Source organism: Cetorhinus maximus, chromosome 28 (assembly GCF_964194155.1).
Source record: "Cetorhinus maximus chromosome 28, sCetMax3.hap1.1, whole genome shotgun sequence".
NCBI lineage: Eukaryota > Metazoa > Chordata > Chondrichthyes > Lamniformes > Cetorhinidae > Cetorhinus > Cetorhinus maximus.
In genome coordinates, this window is record NC_135906.1 from 19,566,166 (window position 1) to 19,584,093 (window position 17,928).

At 44.4% G+C, this 17,928-nt stretch overlaps 1 protein-coding gene across 4 annotated transcripts in view; it reads right to left on the reverse strand.

The window, feature by feature from the left end:
* The window catches only part of man2b1 (mannosidase, alpha, class 2B, member 1), a 38,551-nt gene extending 21,876 nt beyond the window's left edge, over positions 1-16,675 (reverse strand). The window contains exons 1-9 of one of the 4 annotated variants that reach the window (XM_078531339.1): positions 16,537-16,675; positions 9,170-9,272; positions 8,433-8,606; positions 7,148-7,341; positions 5,935-6,067; positions 4,830-4,975; positions 2,964-3,068; positions 990-1,072; positions 111-231 (exon numbers count right to left, since the gene is read on the reverse strand). In XM_078531339.1, the coding sequence (XP_078387465.1) occupies positions 111-231; positions 990-1,072; positions 2,964-3,068; positions 4,830-4,975; positions 5,935-6,067; positions 7,148-7,341; positions 8,433-8,606; positions 9,170-9,272; positions 16,537-16,644 (1,167 nt within the window). In that variant the 5' untranslated portion in view covers positions 16,645-16,675. Of the gene's footprint in view, positions 1-110; positions 232-989; positions 1,073-2,951; positions 3,069-4,829; positions 4,976-5,934; positions 6,068-7,147; positions 7,342-8,432; positions 8,607-9,169; positions 9,273-16,536 lie in introns of all 4 variants that reach the window. The other 3 variants (XM_078531338.1, XM_078531341.1, XM_078531340.1) reach the window with 3 other exon arrangements.
* Positions 16,676-17,928: the final 1,253 nt, after the last annotated feature.

Sequence of the window (17,928 nt, forward strand, 5' to 3'; positions counted from 1 at the left end):
ACGTCTGCAGATCGAAATCGAACCACAAACCCACACACTGAGTGAAAGAAATTGAGGGATCTACAAACCAGAGACAAGGATAATAATCCGTGTGTCGAAATCCTGCTCACCTGGAGGAAATTGTTACTCAGTCTCTCGTATCGTTTCAAAGCCGGGCGACTGGTGAAGTAACCCGTCCAGAACTGATGGGGACCATCCGCATACGGGAAGAAATCATCGGACTTCACTGACCTACAAGGGATAATTTTTTAAAAACCAGAGGGTTTGAAGGCTGCAGTTATACTGCTCATATCCAACACTTTCCCTGACAGCCAGAAAATGGTTGTCTTAAGTGGGTGACATACTTTTAATATTATTTTTATTGAATGTTTTAAAATTAATTAATGTAAAATTAGCAGACCTCCCAAGGGTGTTGCTTACAGCAATTGTGGAATACGCTGTTTGATAACAATAGGAGTGTGAGTGTAGTGTGACAGGAAGTTAAGTGTGATATTGACAGCGAGGGTGTGCCATTACGGAAGAGCTGTCATTTGGGAATACACTGTGCTGTGCTCAGCGCGATATCACGCTTGGTTTACAAGATGCTGAGTGGCTGGGCTGACCTCTCCATTAAAAATATTGGGATTTAGTTTCAGATAAGTTTGAGGCCTGACGTGTGGTGAGTGGAGTATGTCCGGGAGGAACAGGTAACTCCGGAGCTCTGGTTCCCGGGTCTCTCCAGCACTGGGGGTTTTCCTCACTTCATGTCTGGGTCTGTTATAGACTCATTGAGAGAGATTGGTCACTGTGGTTAGGCAACAATTCTATCATTGCATCATCTGACAATCAGGATGGTAGAAGGGGTATGAGATAGCCCCTGGTCTTCTTTAGCAAATCCTGTATTCCTAGCAACTCGACCAGGGCTGCTACTGCCTGTGAGACTGTGCAGCAGTGAGAGTCAACATTCAGGGAGTAAGGGGAAGAGAGCAGAAACCCAGATTGAGACTTACCAGGTCAGGTTTGCCTTGTTTAGTTCATACAGATAGCAGGATGGGGTGGAGTAGAGCACATTGACATCACTCCCAGTGTTTTGCTGGTTACAAACAAACAAGAGGTTTCCGTTAATATTTTCATCCTCCAAGAGCAATGAGACTTTGCACAAGCTGAGCCCATTACATGCCCCTGATGTCTACAGAGGAACAGGACTGGGTAAGGACTCCCCGATCTGACAAGTGTGTTTAGAAACTGCAAAAAAAAACCTTCAGTAATGGAAGGAAGGTGCGTGGACAGTATCTGAGTCACAATCTCAATCTGACAATACCCGCTTGGGAACACGCCCAGTAGTCAGGTGACAAAATAACTTGCATATCTACAGTGTCCTTCCGCATCGTCAGGCTATCCCAAAGTGCTTTCACAACCAATGAAGTAATGTAGGAAATGCAGCAGCCAATTTGTACACAGCAAGCGGCCACAAACACCAACATGGCAATGACTGGATGACTTGTCTTCAGGTGTTGGTTGAGGAATAAATGAGACAAACAAATGAATAAATAAAGACAGGAGATACAGAGTCAGCATCCAATAGACCACCCATATACCCATCCAATTCCGTGTGAATGATGAGAGGCAATGGTTGCTGTGCTCCTGATATGCCGTCACTGTGGCAGATTTAGTACATACCACATCACACCCAAGGGCTCTGAGCTTCATGGATAAAGGTGTGAGCTAAAACACGTTGCCCAGAAGCAGGTGGCCTTACCTCCTAGTCTGCGCTGTGTTAGCTCGCTTCAGTCAGGGTTGGTGCATTATAATTGGAGTTCTCACTCCAGCTGGGGAAGGGAGGAGTGAGGGGGAAGACAGCCTGATCCCAGTCCTGATCAATATCTGTAAAGTGTACATCCATATGCAAATGCAAGACTTTGCTGTTTGATTCTCTGTAAGGTCAAGCAGCCTAAGGGTACACCTGCTGCCTGGACCCATGGAGGACCATTGGGTGGGGAGGTAGCTGATCACCACCCCACCCCTCCAAATTAACTGTGGAGAAAACACAAACCTGGAGAGATAGGTGGACCAAAGTTTATTCAGTTACACTTGGCTCCTACAAATGAACAAGGGAATGTTAAATGGTTCCCTGTTCCAGGACTTTACACTGAATGATCCAACTCTGAACCCGAAACCTCCTCAAAAATAGCTTTGACAGCATCGTAAAAGGGGACTTTGGGGTATGAACTGGGGATGGGTGTAGGGCCCAGAGAGACTGTAAACTGGGGATGGGTGTAGGGCCCAGAGAGACTGTAAACTGGGGAATGGTGCAGGCCCAGAGAGACTGTAAACTGGGGAATGGTGCAGGCCCAGAGAGACTGTAAACTGGGGAATGGTGCAGGCCCGGATAGACTGTAAACTGGGGAATGGTGCAGGCCCAGAGAGACTGTAAACTGGGGAATGGTGCAGGCCCAGAGAGACTGTAAACTGGGGAATGGTGCAGGCCCAGAGAGACTGTAAACTGGGGAATGGTGCAGGCCCAGAAAGACTGTAAACTGGGGAATGGTGCAGGCCCGGATAGACTGTAAACTGGGGAATGGTGCAGGCCCAGAGAGACTGTAAACTGCGGAATGGTGCAGGTCCAGAGAGACTGTAAACTGGGGAATGCTGCAGGGCCCAGAGAGACTGTAAACGAGGATGGTGTAGGGCCCAGGGAGACTGTACCTGGGGAATGGTGCAGGGCCCAGAGAGACTGTAAGCGAGGATGGTGTAGGGCCCAGGGAGAGTGTAAATGATGATGATGTGGGGCCCAGGGAGACTGTAAACTGGGGAATGGTGCAGGGCCCAGGGAGACTGTAAGCGAGGATGGTGCAGGCCCAGGGAGACTGTAAACTAGAGGAAGACGTAGAGCACAGGGAGACTGTAAGCGAGGATGGTGCGCAAACAGTCGATTAAAAAGTGAACAGACGAGAGTTTTGCAGTGACCTTACCGCAGCATTCACATATTTGATGAGCTTGTCTAGATTCATGTACCACATGTTCGCGTCTTGAAAGTGGAAATCTGATCCCATAGTCATGATGATGTGCTTGGTTCTGTAATGCTTCGCCTTAAGGTAGGGAACACTCTATTAAACATTCACTCACAATAGCATTTACATAGTCATATCAAGCAAAATACAGTGGATGCCGGAAACCTGAAATAAAAACAGAAAACACTGGAAAAACTCAGCAGGTCTGGCAGCATCTGCAGAGAGTGAAACAGAGTTAATGTTTCGAATCTGAAGAAGAGTCATACGGACTCGAAACCTTAACTCTGTTCCTCTCTCCACAGATGCTGCCAGACCCTGCTGAGTTTTTCCAGCATTTTTGACATTGACACAGTTATTTTCATGTTACAACACCCCAAAACACTTGAGAATTTTAGATCTGCTGCCATAAATCTTTATATATCACTGGTTAGGCCCCTGCTGGAGTATTCTGTCCAATTGTGGGAAAAGTAAGGAGGTTTCCTTAAGGAGGTTCAGAGGAGGTTTACTGGAATAGTAACTGGGATGAGGGGCTTCAGTTACACGGAGATATTGGAGAAGGTGGGATTGTGCTTCCTACAGCAGGGAGGGTTAACTTCAGTAATCGTTCAAAATCCTGAAATGTTTAAGGGTTAGTTGAAGGTGATTGACAAAAGAACAGAAGGTGGCTCGAGGAGACTTTAAACACAGTGAGTTGTTGTGATCTGGAATGCATTGCCAGGAAGGGCAGTGGAAGAAAATTCAATTGAAAGGTTCAAAAGGGAATTGAATAAATACTGGAAAATTTTTTTTTAAAAGCTGCAGGGCTTTGAGGAAAGAGAAGGGGAGTGGAACCAATCAGAAGATCTACCAAAGAACCAGCACAGGCACAATGGACTGAATGGCCTCCTCTCTTTATCGTTTTACAATTGATGTGCAAGCGACTTTTGAAATGCGATGTCTGATTCTAAAGGGAGATGCGACATTCTGTACCAGCAATGATCCACGAGTACAGTCAGGCCTGTTATTGGGTTAGTCATTTTACTGGATTATTTATTGAGGTGCTGAACCTGAGTATAGCAGAACAATGCATCATTCTGCATTGTTCACAATAGTGGGCTCACAGAAACGGGGGAGCTGGCCACTTACAATTGGGAGCATTCATGTCCTCTTTTGAGATGGTGTTGGGTCGTGTTGTCGGTGAGCTAAGCTGCGGTTTTAAAAAAAATCCTGAACACATTTTGACGTGAAACAGTCCCCGATCTGATTGACCCCCACGGGGAGAGATACTGGGTGGAAACCAGAATTTTCACAATGTCTTATATGCCCCTTCCCTCAGCAGCTCTATACAGAGTAGTACTGTTAGGAGATAGGTCACACTGCCCCCCAAACCCCTCACGGGAAAGAGGGGAGAAGATCTTGCCCGACAAAGAGAAAAGTGATTTTGTAAGGAGAGCTGGACATTTATAAAGCCAAGACTGGCTGCACTTTGCTCCTAATGGGAGGTGTATTGAGTGGATGGGCAAGGAGTGAAGGCTGTCGCACCTCCCAACGAGGAGGGGTGTTAAACAGAAAGTCAGTGGGAAGTGTTCTCCTGGGCAATCTCTGGTGAAGACTAGGAGCAGGTTTGTGCCCACCTGTTTGACTCTGGCAGGCATCACAGCTAAGCCCACCCTCTCCTGCACCCTCAACATGACACTCCGGCAAGGAGGGAGGAGCAGGAACTCTGGTTGATGTTTCACGGTCTCCGTTATGAAGGGTCAGTGTATTTCTGGACGATTTATCGGTGACTCCAAATACCCACCGAACAGTCAGGGAATCTCATGTCTGACATGAATCAGTGTGTAAAGAACCAGAACTCACCTGCTTGCGTGCAGTTTGTATGAAATAGGAAACGATTTGGTCCACATTATACTCATCCATATCTTTATTGTCTTTGATGGGCTCATCTGAACAAAGCACATCCCAGCAGAGCTTACTGGGAGGGTTATAGCCATTGGGAAGAACACCTAGAAAAAGATGCAAGAAGCATTAACATAAAATACAGGATGATTCTTCTGACCAAATAAACTAAAAGATAATTATGGTGAAGAGCCCGATGATATTCAGAGTAACTTTCAGTTCAATCCTTTTCACCACAGTTCATTTCTTATTGTGTAACCCAAATAGAAAAGCTTTATCGAGTTTTTCCTATCATTCCTTTGCCCCCACCCACCCCCCAACTATCATTTTAACTTACTCTGCTTCCATCTCCAAACCCAACTGTCATTTTAAAAAATGAATTCAGAGACGTGAGCGTCACTGGCAAGGCTCAGCAATTATTGCCCTTCCCGAACTGCCCTGAAGAAGGCGCTGGTCAGCCGTCTTCTTGAATATAACTGGACGCTGTGCTAGGCCACTTCAAGGGCTACTAAGAGTCAACCACATTGTGGTGGGTCTGGAGTCTCATACCTCATATAAGCCATATCAGCTAAGGTCAGCAGATTTCCTTCCCTTTAGTGACCCAATGGGTTTTTAATGACAATTTGATAGTTTTGTGCTCGCCATTACCGATACTAACTTTTTATTCCAGATTTATTTGATCAATTGAATTTAAACTCTCCATTGTGGGATTTGAACTCGTGTCTCTGGATCAATCGTCCAGGCCTCTGAATTGCTAGTCCGATTATATAACCACTATGCTACCGTATCCAATGATCTAATTCCCCTACTTTCTATCTCCAAATCCAACCAACACCCATCGTTTTTATCTTCACTCCTGATAACCTTCCTTCTTGCTCATTACTCTCACACTAGCATTGAGCTGCATTTACAGTACTTACTATTGATCTTGCCCTAGTTAATCATAATTTCCCACTACCGCAGAAATGACTGCAAAAGACCATTTTCAATTCGGCAATTTTGTACAAAATGGTGGTGTCAGTAGCTGAAGATGAAAAAGAATTAGACAGTAAACATTTTGAACAACCTGTGAACAGGTCAGCATTGGGTTTTGGCAGATTTGCACTGGCTCGCCACATTTGTTCCATTTCCTTCAGATCTTCTCGGTTTTGCTTGTCCTGATAGTCAAGGCGGCCAAAGAAAAAGCCATCGAACCCCATCTGCAGAGAGGACAATAGAGTACAACTTGCACTGTGTAAGATTATCACCGCCGACGCACAGTAGCAAGAGTGTGCACCAACCACAAGATGCACTGCAGGAATTCACCAAGGCTGCTCAGACAGCACCTTCCAAACCCACGGCCACTACCATCTAGAAGGACAAGGGCAGCAGATAGATGGGAACACCACCATCTGGAAGTTCCCCTCCAAGCCACTCACAACCTGACCTGACTTGGAAATATATCACCTTTCCTTCACTGTCACTGGGTCAAAATCCTGGAACTCCCTCCCTAACAGCACTGTGGGTGTACCTACACCACATGGACTGCAGCGGTTCAAGAAGGCAGCTCACCATCACCTTCTCAAGGGCAATTAGCAATGGGCAATAAATGCTGGCCCAGCCAACGAAGCCCACATCCCTTGAATGAATTTTTAAAAATTATCTCTGCAAAAATGGTTGTCTAGATATTTACTAGCATGTACACCAAGAGTTAGCGCTGTTAGCTAGCCATTCACTAACAGTTACACCAAGAGTTAGCGCTGTTAACTAGCCATTCACTAAGTTACACCAAGAGTTAGCACTGTTAACCAGCCATACACTAACAGGTACACCAAGAGTTAGCGCTGTTAACCAGCCATTCACTAACAAGTACACCAAGAGTTAGCCTGTTAACTAGCCATTCACTAACAGCTACGCTAAGGGCTATCATTTTTCTTCTCTCCATTTTGACAAGTGCCTGGCTTCTTCAGCTCACCATTGTGTAAATTTCCAATCCCAGCAGCAGTGTTAAAATTAGGAACTTACTACATGAGCTGACAACAACCCACATCCTGTCCACTAACTACCTCTGTGGGTGCAGTACGTCCACTTCACCCACTCTCACTCTGGAAATACCACCTAGTGACCAGAAGCTGCAACAACATCGTGACCACCAAAATACAACCGTGAATGTGAAATGTTGACATGGCTTTTATCATTTTAAATTGCTAAATCAAAAATGGTGACAATGAGGTTTGTGGACATGAATAGTATCTTTAATTATACAGATAACTGATTAATAAAATGACCAACATTCCTACCTGAGCAAAGAGGGAGGCCTGCTCCCTGGAGTGTCCAAAAGGGTCAATGTGCCAGGCCACACGGGGTCGACCACACTCTCCAAATGTGTCATTCAGAAATTGGAAGCCCAGGGTCATTTGATCAATGATGGAATTGTAGTGGGTGGTTGCTTCATCATTCATGCACCAGCCTCCGTTAACAAACTCCAGCCTGCCTGCAGAAGCAAAACAGTCTTGGCTTAGAATTGAGAAAATCTGATCGAACTTCAGTACTGGTCTGACACTCACCCCCTCCTCTGCTTCAGTTGTTGGAAGAGACATCTGAGTGAATCATTCAAACTAGCAGGCCCCAGGTTCAATGCCCAGCATGCGATTAGATAGTTACCACCCAGCTAAGATAAACTGAGTGCTGCTGTTGCTCAGTGGGATTCCTACTTGACTCTGAAAGTTGTGGGTTCAAGCTCTACAGGTGAGCTCACAATCCAGGTTGTTATACTGAACTAATGCACAGAACGACCTGACCCGTGTCCCGATGTACCGGACTAACCGACCCGTGTCCCGATGTACCGCACTAACCGACCCGTGTCCCGATGTACCGCACTAACCGACCCGTGTCCTGATGTACCGCACTAACCGACCCGTGTCCTGATGTACCGCACTAACCGACCCCTGTCCCGATGTACCGCACTAACCGACCCGTGTCCTGATGTACCGCACTAGCCGACCCGTGTCCTGATGTACCGCACTAACCGACCCGTGTCCCAATGTCCCGCACTAACCGACCCGTGTCCCGATGTACCGCACTAACCGACCCGTGTCCCGATGTACCGCACTAACCGACCCGTGTCCCGATGTACCGCACTAACAGACCCGTGTCCTGATGTACCGCACTAGCCGACCCGTGTCCCAATGTACCGCACTAACCGACCCCTGCTCTGATGCTACATACTTTTAATTTCACGGAATAGGGGAAATACACTACGGGATTTTTCTTTAGTTATGACATTGGGAACTTGGGAATGTTGATTGGTACTGCAGTGAAATCAAGTGTTCTATCCAATGCAATGTATCGGCAATATCGCTAGAAATAGCACAAAAAATGTGGCTGGGCTCATACAGAGCGCCAAAGAAAATCATCAACATACAGTCCATGGTAAGTGTTTGAGTCTGAAACATTCACTTTTTTAATTCATTCATGGGATGTGGGCATCACTGGCAAGGACAGCATTTATTGCCCATCCCTAATTGCCCTTGAGAAGGATCCCACTGCCTCTTGTGGTCTCACAGAGTCTGTACTTCAACGTACCTTCACTGACCAGCTGTTTCACCAGCTTCTTCATACTGTCAGTCTGCTGCTTCCACCAGCGATAGAAGAAGGCAACCTCCACATAGATAAATCTCTTGGTCGGGTCTGCTTGCAGTTGCGGGATCACAGAGTCTAGGATGTACTGGACCCCGGCACGTTGAATACCAGTATTGGCTGAGTGGGGAAAGCAAAGACTATTTACTGAACTGGAGCATTAAAAAATCTTTGAAAACATCACACCTGTCTTGAGTGACTCAAGAAAGGAACACACAGGCGGACAGATTATGTTTGAGCCGGAGGCCATTCAGCCCTTTGAGTCTGTTCTGCCATTCGATTAAACCACGCCTTATCTGCACCTCTACCCCATTAACCCACTCTTGCTCCCACATCCTTTAACACCCTTACTCCACAATAATCTCAGTCTCGAAAGCTCCCATGGTCCCAGCGTTTTTGGAGAATGGGTTCCAGATATTCACTTTGCTCTGTGTGTAAGGACTGCTCCCTCATTTCACTTCACAACTGCCTAGCTCAAATTTTAACACTCACACACAGGGAGGAATGTTGGCCAAGGCACTGAGAGGATTCTCTTCCTTCCAATACTAGCATGAAACGTTATACCTGATCTGAAAGCCACCACCTCTGACAAAGCAGAACTCCCTCAGTACTGTACTGAGTGTCTTAGTACATAGTTATAGCTGCTACCTGGTCGTCAAAAAAAAAAACTTGCATATATTCACCTCCATAATAATACTGATCCACTGTCTTAAGCCAGCCCACATCATCGTGAGTGTGTGGCACCAGGTGAACATTCAGCATCCTGGGGTTGACAGCAGGACAGGTCTTGTGGAGAAAGGAAGTAAAATCACATTAATATTCTAAACAAAAATAAAATTCTACAGATCGAGAGTCACGGCCAAGTTTTCTTGTCTGCCTGTGCGCTGGACCCTAAAGGCTGGAATGCTCACTGGGAAATCTCGCCTTGCTTCAATGAGAAGACACGAGCCAAAGGTTAGCACTTTTCACACAGCCTCACCAGTCTTTCGAGTCTGGGTTCAAAAACTGTGGAAAACACTTGAGCTTATCCAAAACTCTACTGTCCGTATCTCAGCTCGCATCAAGTCCCATTCCCCGATCACCCCGTTGCTTGGTGATGCACACTAGCTCACACTCCAGCAACGCCTCCATTTTAAAATTCCCAAGTTCCTCCTTGGCTTTCCCCTCCCTATCTCTGTAAACTCCTCCAGCTTTACAATCCTCCACCACCTAGCTGCTCCTCCAATTCGGGCCTCTTGTACATTCCTCTCTCCACCACTGGTGGATGTTCCTTCAGCTGCCTGGGGCCCTAAGCTCTGGAATTCCCTCCCTCCCTCCGCCTCTCCTCTCCTTTAAGACACTCCTCATAGCCCATGGCTTTGGTCTTGTGTTCTAATATCTCCTTTTGTGGCTTAGTGTCAAATGCTTCTGTGAACTGCTTTGCGAGGTTAGGCACTTTAGAAATTGAAGCCTTTCTTTCTTCCTTTATTTCCCAGAACAGGGAGTGGAGGGGGGGGGAAATAAAACCAGCCAGTGATCACATTCCTGATCACTATCTTACGCTCTCCTATTGCGAAGTGCATGTGTGGATGGTGTGAGGACAATAATCGAACCGGGGTAAAATCAGAGTAAAACTACTACACCCTTCCAACGGGCACCGCTCCGGTTAAACTCGAAAACTCCCCTTATACTGTTCAATATTACCCCCATTGTTCATATCTATCGATGCAACACAAACTGAAAACAAATTTAAAAAATCAAGGTGTTTCCATTTATTTCATGGTTTAAAATCTTGCGTTTTGTCAGCAGCAAGTTCAAAGATCCTTGAATCTTAAACGGGAGCTGACAAAAGGGGGAAAACAGGTGGCAAACGCTGTCTGGGCTGAACACACAGGACAAATAAAGCAGGAGGTGCAGAGAGCAGCCAATTGCTGGAAGAAGTGGTTGATTAGAATCAGCGGTTAACAGGTCCTGACAGAGAGATTCATGTTTGTGATCCCTTCTCAAGTGCTGCAGGCATAGCTGTTGACCACCTATCTGTTTTATTTTAATTTATTTTTCCTTTCATCGGTCCGAATGTGTAAATCGGCGTAAAATTTATGTGAAGGAAAAAAAGGGAACGCTTGAATTTCTAAAATGCCTTTCGCAGCTTCAGGATGTTACAAAATGCTTTACAGCTCACGAAACTTGTTTTTGAATGATAGTCACTGCTGTAAAATGCAGAAGTGTAGCAACCTTGTGGCATTTGGCACGAGAATCCAGACACTATCAGGCATTATGTAAGGAGTCAGTTATTTGCAATATCTGCATTTTGGGTTCAATAGATAGCTAATGGTCTCATTCACTAGGAACACCAAACAATGCCTGCACTAGCACCACTCTCAGCAGATACTTGGGGCCTCTCTGGTCTGTATTGCTGCCGGTCACATCTATTCACTGAGTCATCAAGGCAACACTTTGTATCTAGGAGCCACATCAGACATGCAAGAGGAAGTATCAAGGCTACCATTCCCTCGCAACACTCTGAAGGCCACACGACTAGCAGAATCATGGCTCCTATTACTGGAGAGATCTTACCCAATCAGCAGACTTGAGCTGCCTTGTCTCTAACAAGGACACAGGAAAGAAGAACTAAAAGCAAATCTACTTAAAAAAAAAATTGTCTGTTTTCACTGCTAATCTAGATCACTTCCCTGCGGAAAAGGATTGATATTTCTTTAGCATCTTCCACAACTTCAGGGTGTTCCAGAGCTCTTGAGAGCTAATGAATTTCACCCCTCCCACCCCAAGTATAGTCAGTTTATGCACAGCAAGCTCCCACAAACAGCAATGTGATAATGACCGATGACCACTTTTTAGCCATGTTGGTTGAGGAATAAATATTAGTCAGGATATCAAGAGCTCCCGGCTCTTCCTTAAATAACATTGAGAAGGCAGATAGGGAATGAAATAAGTGTTTTCTCAAGGTTTGAGGCCAAAACGTTGTATGTTTTCAAGGAGGAGTTGGATATAGCTCTTGGGGCGAAACGGATCAAAGGATATGGGGAGAAAGTGGGAGTTGGCTATTGAGTTGGATGATCAGCCATGATCATAATGAATGGCGGAGCAGGCTCGAAGGGCCGAATGGCCTACTCCTGCTTCTAGTTTCTATGTATGTTTCACAATCCAAGATTAAACAACCTACATTCTTAGATTCTCCGGTTCTAATCATACATGGTTTTACAGATGTTGTAGAGAGAGACAAGACTACTTTCAAACCTTATGTATCTAACTCCTGTCAATCCTAAATGATTCAGCAAAAAGTACCTCCTACTAGTTACATGCATGCAGAATGTTTAAATCTTTTTGTGCTTAATGTAATAGTGGGGGGGCGGTGTTCAGTTGCATGGAAATATAAAAAATCAAAGTTTAAGGAGAGGGCAAGAGTGCAGGTTAGTGACGAGGCTGATTGTTACCAAAAAGTGAAAGGAAGGGACAGAGTGGGTGAACACCATATTGAATCATTGAATATAAGAATCATATAAGAGAAGGGAAAATTGACAATAGGGCAAACTTAAAGGCTTTGTATCTGAATGCGCGTATGATTTGGTGGTGATTACTGAGACATGGTTACAGGGAGAACAGGTTTGGGAGTTGAATATCCAAGGGTACTCAGTGTTTCGGAAGGATAGGCAGAAAGGAAAAGGAGGTGGTGTAGCTTTGTTAGTAAAGGAAGAGATCAGTGCTCCAGAATGATATAGGCACAGGAGAGCAAGACGTAGAGTCAGTCTGGGTAGAAATAAGAAATAGCAAGGGAAAGAAGTCCCTGGTGGGAGTAATCTATAGGTCCCCAAACAGTAGTTCAGCAGTAGGGCACAGTATAAACCAGGAAGTACTGGGTGCATGTAAGAAAGGCAATAATCATGGGTGATTTTAATATGCATGTAGACTGGACTAATCAAATTGGCAAGGGTAGCATCAGGGAAGAGTTCGTAAAGTGTATTAGAGATTGTTTCTTGGAGCAATATGTTGTGGAACCAACCAGGGAGCAGGCTATTCTGGATTTGGTTTTGTGTAATGAGATGGGATTAATTAATGATCTCATGGTAAAGGATCCTCTAGGGAAGAGTGATCATAGCATGCTAGAATTTCAAGTTCAGTTTGAGAGCGAGAAACTTGAATTCCACACTAGTGTTCTGGAGTTAAACAAAGGTAACTACATAGGCATGAGGGCAGATTTGGCTCTAGTGGACTGGGCAGGAAGACTACAAGGTAGGACAGTTGATGAACAGTGGCAGATATTTAAGGAGATATTCAATTCCTCCCAAGTAAAATATATCCTAAAGAGGCAGAAAGATGCTAAGAGGGGGAAAAAGCATCCATGGCTAAGCAAGGAAGTTAAAGATAACATAAAGGCAAAAACTAAGGCAAACCAAATTGCAAAGGTCAGTGGCAGGCTGGAAGATTGGGAAACTTTTAAAGATCAACAAAGGGCTACTAAAAAAAGATAAAAAGAGCAAAGGTAAATTATAAAAGAAAACTAGCACAAAATGTAAAAACTGATAGCAAAAGCTTCTACAAGTATATAAAAGGAAAGACAGTAGCTAAAGTGAATGTTGGTCCCTTGGAGGTTGAGACTGGGGAGTTAATAGTGGGGAACACAGAAACAGCAGAGACGCTTTATCAATATTTTGCCTCAGTTTTCACAGTGGAGGACACTAGTACCACCCCAATAGGGACAGGTAGTGCAGAAGGTGTAGAAAATGAAGGAACTTAGAACAATCATCATCACTAAAGAAAAAGTACTGAGCAAACTATTGGGATTAAAGGGTGACAAGTTCCCAGAGCCTAATGGCCTACATCCCAGGGTCTTAAAGGAAGTGGCAGCGGAATAGCAGATGCATTGATTAAAATATTCCAAAATTCCCTGGATTCTGGAAAGGTTCCAGTGGATTGCAAAAATGCTAATATAACACCCTTATTCAAAAAAAGGTGGGGGGCGGTGGTGCAGGCAGAAAGTAGGAAACTATAGACCAGTTAGTTTAACGTCTGTCAGTGGGAAATTGTTAGAATCCATTATTAAGGAAGTAGGAATGGGGCATTTGGAAAGTCAAAATGCAATCCATTAGAGTCCGCATGGTTTTATGAAGAGTAAATCGTGTTTGACTAATTTGCTAGAGTCCTTTGAAGATGTGACAAGCAAAGTGGATAATGGGGATCCTGTAGACGTAGTATATCTGGACTTCCAGAAGGCCTTTGATAAGGTGCCGCACAAAAGATTAATACACAAGATAAGATCACACGGATAATATATTAGCTTGGATAGAGGATTGGCTAACCAACAGAAAGCAGAGAGTCGGGATAAATGGGTCTTTTTCTGGATGGCAAGCTGTAACTAGTGGGGTGCCACAGGGTTCGATCATTGGACCCCAACTATTTACAATCTATATTAATGACTTGGATTCAGGGATAGAAGGTACTATAGCTAAATTTGCAGATGACACCAGAATAGGTGGGAAAGTAAGTTGCAATGAAGAAATAAGAAATTTACAAATGGATATGGACAGGTTAGGTGAATGGGCCAAAATTTGGCAGAGAGTTTAAGTGTGAGGTTATCCATTTTAGTCGGAAGAAAAAAAAGGCGACTTATTATTTAAATGGAGGGAAACTTCAGAATGCTTCCATGCAAAGGGATCTGGGTGTCCTCATGCATGAATCGCTGAAAGCTAGTATGCAGGTACAGCAGGTAATAATGAAGGCAAATGGAATTTTGGCATTCATTGCTAAAGGAAGAGAGTATAAAAATAGGGACGTGTTGTTGCAACTGTACAAGGCATTGGTGAGACCGCACCTGGAGCACTGTGCACAGTTTTGGTCCCCTTGAGGAAGGATGTAGTTGCATTGGAGGCGGTTCAGAGGAGGTTCACTAGATTGATTCCAGAGATGTGGGGCTTGTCTTATGAGGAGAGATTGAGCAGTTTAGGCCCATGCTTGCTAGAGTTTAGAAGGATGAGAGGAGATCTAATTGAAATATATAAGATGCTAAAGGGGATAGACAAAGTAGACGTGGAGCGGATGTTTCCTCTTGTGGGGCATTCTAGAACGAGAGGCCATAGTTTTAGGCTAAGGGGTGGTAGATTTAAATCAGAGATGAGGAGGAATTACTTTTCTCAAAGGGTTGTGAATCTGTGGAATTCACTACCTCAGAGTGCAGTGGATGCCAGGACGCTGAATAAATTTGAGGAGATAGACAGATTTTTAATTAGTAATGGGTTGAAAGGTTACAAGGAGAGGGCGGGAAATTGGAGTTGAGGCTGAAATGAGATCAGCCATGATCGTATTGAATGGCGGGGCAGGCTCGAGGGGCTGAATTGCCTGCTCCTAGTTCTTATGTAAACTACAGGTCAGGGTTGGGAGCTGTGCTGGTCAGTCTCGAGCATTACGGCAGCTATTTATGAATGAGGTGGCTGGTGAGGAGCTGGGTAGGCAGTAGATTCCACCTCCAAAGGAGATTCAGTGACCTATGCAGACAGGAATAAGCTCACCTCTGCTAGCTGGAAACCGAAGTGAAATGAATTCAGGAAAGCAAAACTACCAAGTGGCACAAATCAGAGGACAAAATCTATAATCAGGTACAAAGCAGCATTAAGGATGGTTTGTGTAGGAAGTGGGGACAGAGGTAAGAAGTTGATATCCTGGCTAATATTTATGCCTCAACCAATATTACTAAAAAAAAACATTATCTGGTCATTATCATATTGCTGTTTACGGGAGCTTGCTGTGTACAAATTGGCTGCTGTGCTTCATACGTTAGAAGCTTGCTCAACTTGGTTGGTAGGGTGGGAAGGGGAAGGCAGTTAGTTAGGCAGTGTTGGGTTTCCAGTGTTTTCGGCAAAAAAACAACTAGTGCTTCACAATACACCTCAGTTTTGAAATTCGTAAAACCATTTCACCAATCCCAGGTTACTGATCCTCAACAAATCCCTGATCAGCGAATCCTGGTGTTTCTTAAACGATTCCTGGTCTCGCTTCCAGTGCCCTCAGAAACCCACCCCACACACGTGGGTCAGTGTTGAGACTTGCCTGAGGCAAAAATCACATCACCGTTTAAAATGGAACAAATGTTCCAGATGTCCCAATTAGGGCCACCTCTCTAAGGGCTTTCAGAAATAATAATCCCAGCATCATTTGAGAAATCACCGCTAACTCCTCTACACAGCACCTGTAGGATCTGAATGAGTGTGAGCGCCCTGGTGTCCAAACTCAGAACAACCAAAAAAAATTATCCCAAAAAAAAAAGTGGTTGCTTCTTTGTGTTCAGACACAAGGATGACTTTAATATAATGCCTTCAAGGTTCAATTATTCTGTTTGTAATATGATCTTGCTTTTTCAGCCAGCATGGGACATAGCCTGAATGGCCTCTGTGCTGTAATTTTTCTATGGTGCTACATTGATGCATCTTTCAGGAATTGTATTTTAAGAGGGCTGCAGCTCATCTCACTACAAAAACATTCTGAACGTCAGCAACATTGATTTTTTTTTAAACGCAAAGAGACTTTAAAAATCGCTTTAGGAATAATCCATGACTAGAAAGCACAAGCATACACTCAGCCTGTCGGAAGGAAGAATAAACTGCTTTAGGATATCTGTAGGAAAAGAACTGCAATTAAACTAATAGAAAACTAGAAACAGTATACGTTTTAAATGGGAAAAAAATGCCCAGCAGATCCTGTAGGATGTGCAAGGGGTCATTTTACAGTGGCTTTTACACAGATATTGGCTCAGACTCTAGCAGGGCAGAGACTAGGACCTCGATAGAGGAACTTAAATGCAGTGGGTCACCTCACAAGCTCTCTTCTCTGAATCAGTTGTTGTTATTTGTGAAAAAAAACATTTAACAGTTTCGGGAAAGAGATTTCCTCAGAAATGACTCTCCTTCCTCTCCATTTTTAGACTCCTGCGCCCAACATTTACATTTACTACCGCTATCTCCGATCCCTCTCATTTTACGATCCGTTCGCATGTCGCTACCGGTGAACACATTGGAGCAATCACGATATTGACCAGGTCTCAGTTAGAGGGGATACTCACCTGGTATCCACACCTCCCTGCCGGCTCCCCATTTGCCCAGGGACTGAGAATAAAGGGGCAAAGAGAGAGCAACAGCTTTAAACACTCCACACCAAGTCTCACAGCCATCACCTCGGATCATGTGACTAGCTGCCACGTGATCCCAGTTAGATACACTGCGGGTCAGGTGACTGAAATCTGCAGGAAACGTGGGGAGGAACTCAGACCCCAAACACTGGTAACTTTTGCAACTCCGACTTACATCACAATGAGTCGAAAAGGTCACAAAGCAGTTCCATTAAAGTCACCATTAAATTTTCCTGCTCATCCCACATATATATATATATATATATATATAGAAACTGCAGTTTCTATCTGGCTTACTTCATACACGCCATCTCTCACCCCATCAGTCCCTCTATTCCTTTCTCAAACGTTTGTTCATCCAGCTTCCTCTTAAATGCATCAAGCTATTCGCCTCAACTGCTCCCTGTAGTAACGAGTTCCACATTCTAACCTTGGATTGAGAACACACGGCTAGTCCAGGTCTCACCCACAACCTTTGAGTGACATTTCTCACAGGACGACAGTGATTGCAGCCAGTAATTTAACCTACAAGGGTAAAAAAAAAAATAGAAAATACTTATTTTTTGATAGAACTTGACAATCCAGATTGCTGCATTATACATTGTTGTCCTGATCCATAATTGAAAGAAATACACTTTCTATAGTGCGTTTTACAACAGCCAAATGAAGTATAGTCACGTAGCCAATTTGCCCTCAGCAAGCTCCCATAAACCACAACATAGCAATAAACAGATAATCTGTTTTCGTGAATGTTGATCACCAGGACCACGAGAATTGCCCTGCTCCCCTTCAAATAGTGCCACGGAATTATTTAAATTCAGCTGAGAAAGACAGCACCTCCAACAGCGTAACATTCCCTCAATGCAGCAAACGTGTTCGGGTTTCGAACCCACAACCTGCCTCAGAGGCGAGGGTGCTACCCACTGAGCCATGGCTGACCTATTGAGATATAACATTTAACTTGAAATAAAGAATGGTAGCATGCATTTTATTGGCGAAATCTGGTGTAGTTTACACTCAGCATCTCCAAATACAACGTACAATAGAGAGAGAGAGATTTCCCTAGCGTCCATTACTTACACCATCTTCACCATCATTACGGATGAAGTTTTAAACTTTACTCCAGTGTGTCACCTTGAAGGGAAGGTAATCAAGAAATAACTGCTGGGTGTTCATGTTTGCTGTTAAAAGGGCTGTGGTGTGCCGAGTAGGCAGCAGCTGTAAATTTCCAGGATTAGAACCTACACACCTATTCAGCAGAACTCAACCCCCAATCACCTCCCCATCAAACTGTCAGGTTCTTTCACTGAAGTGGCTCTGGGCCAA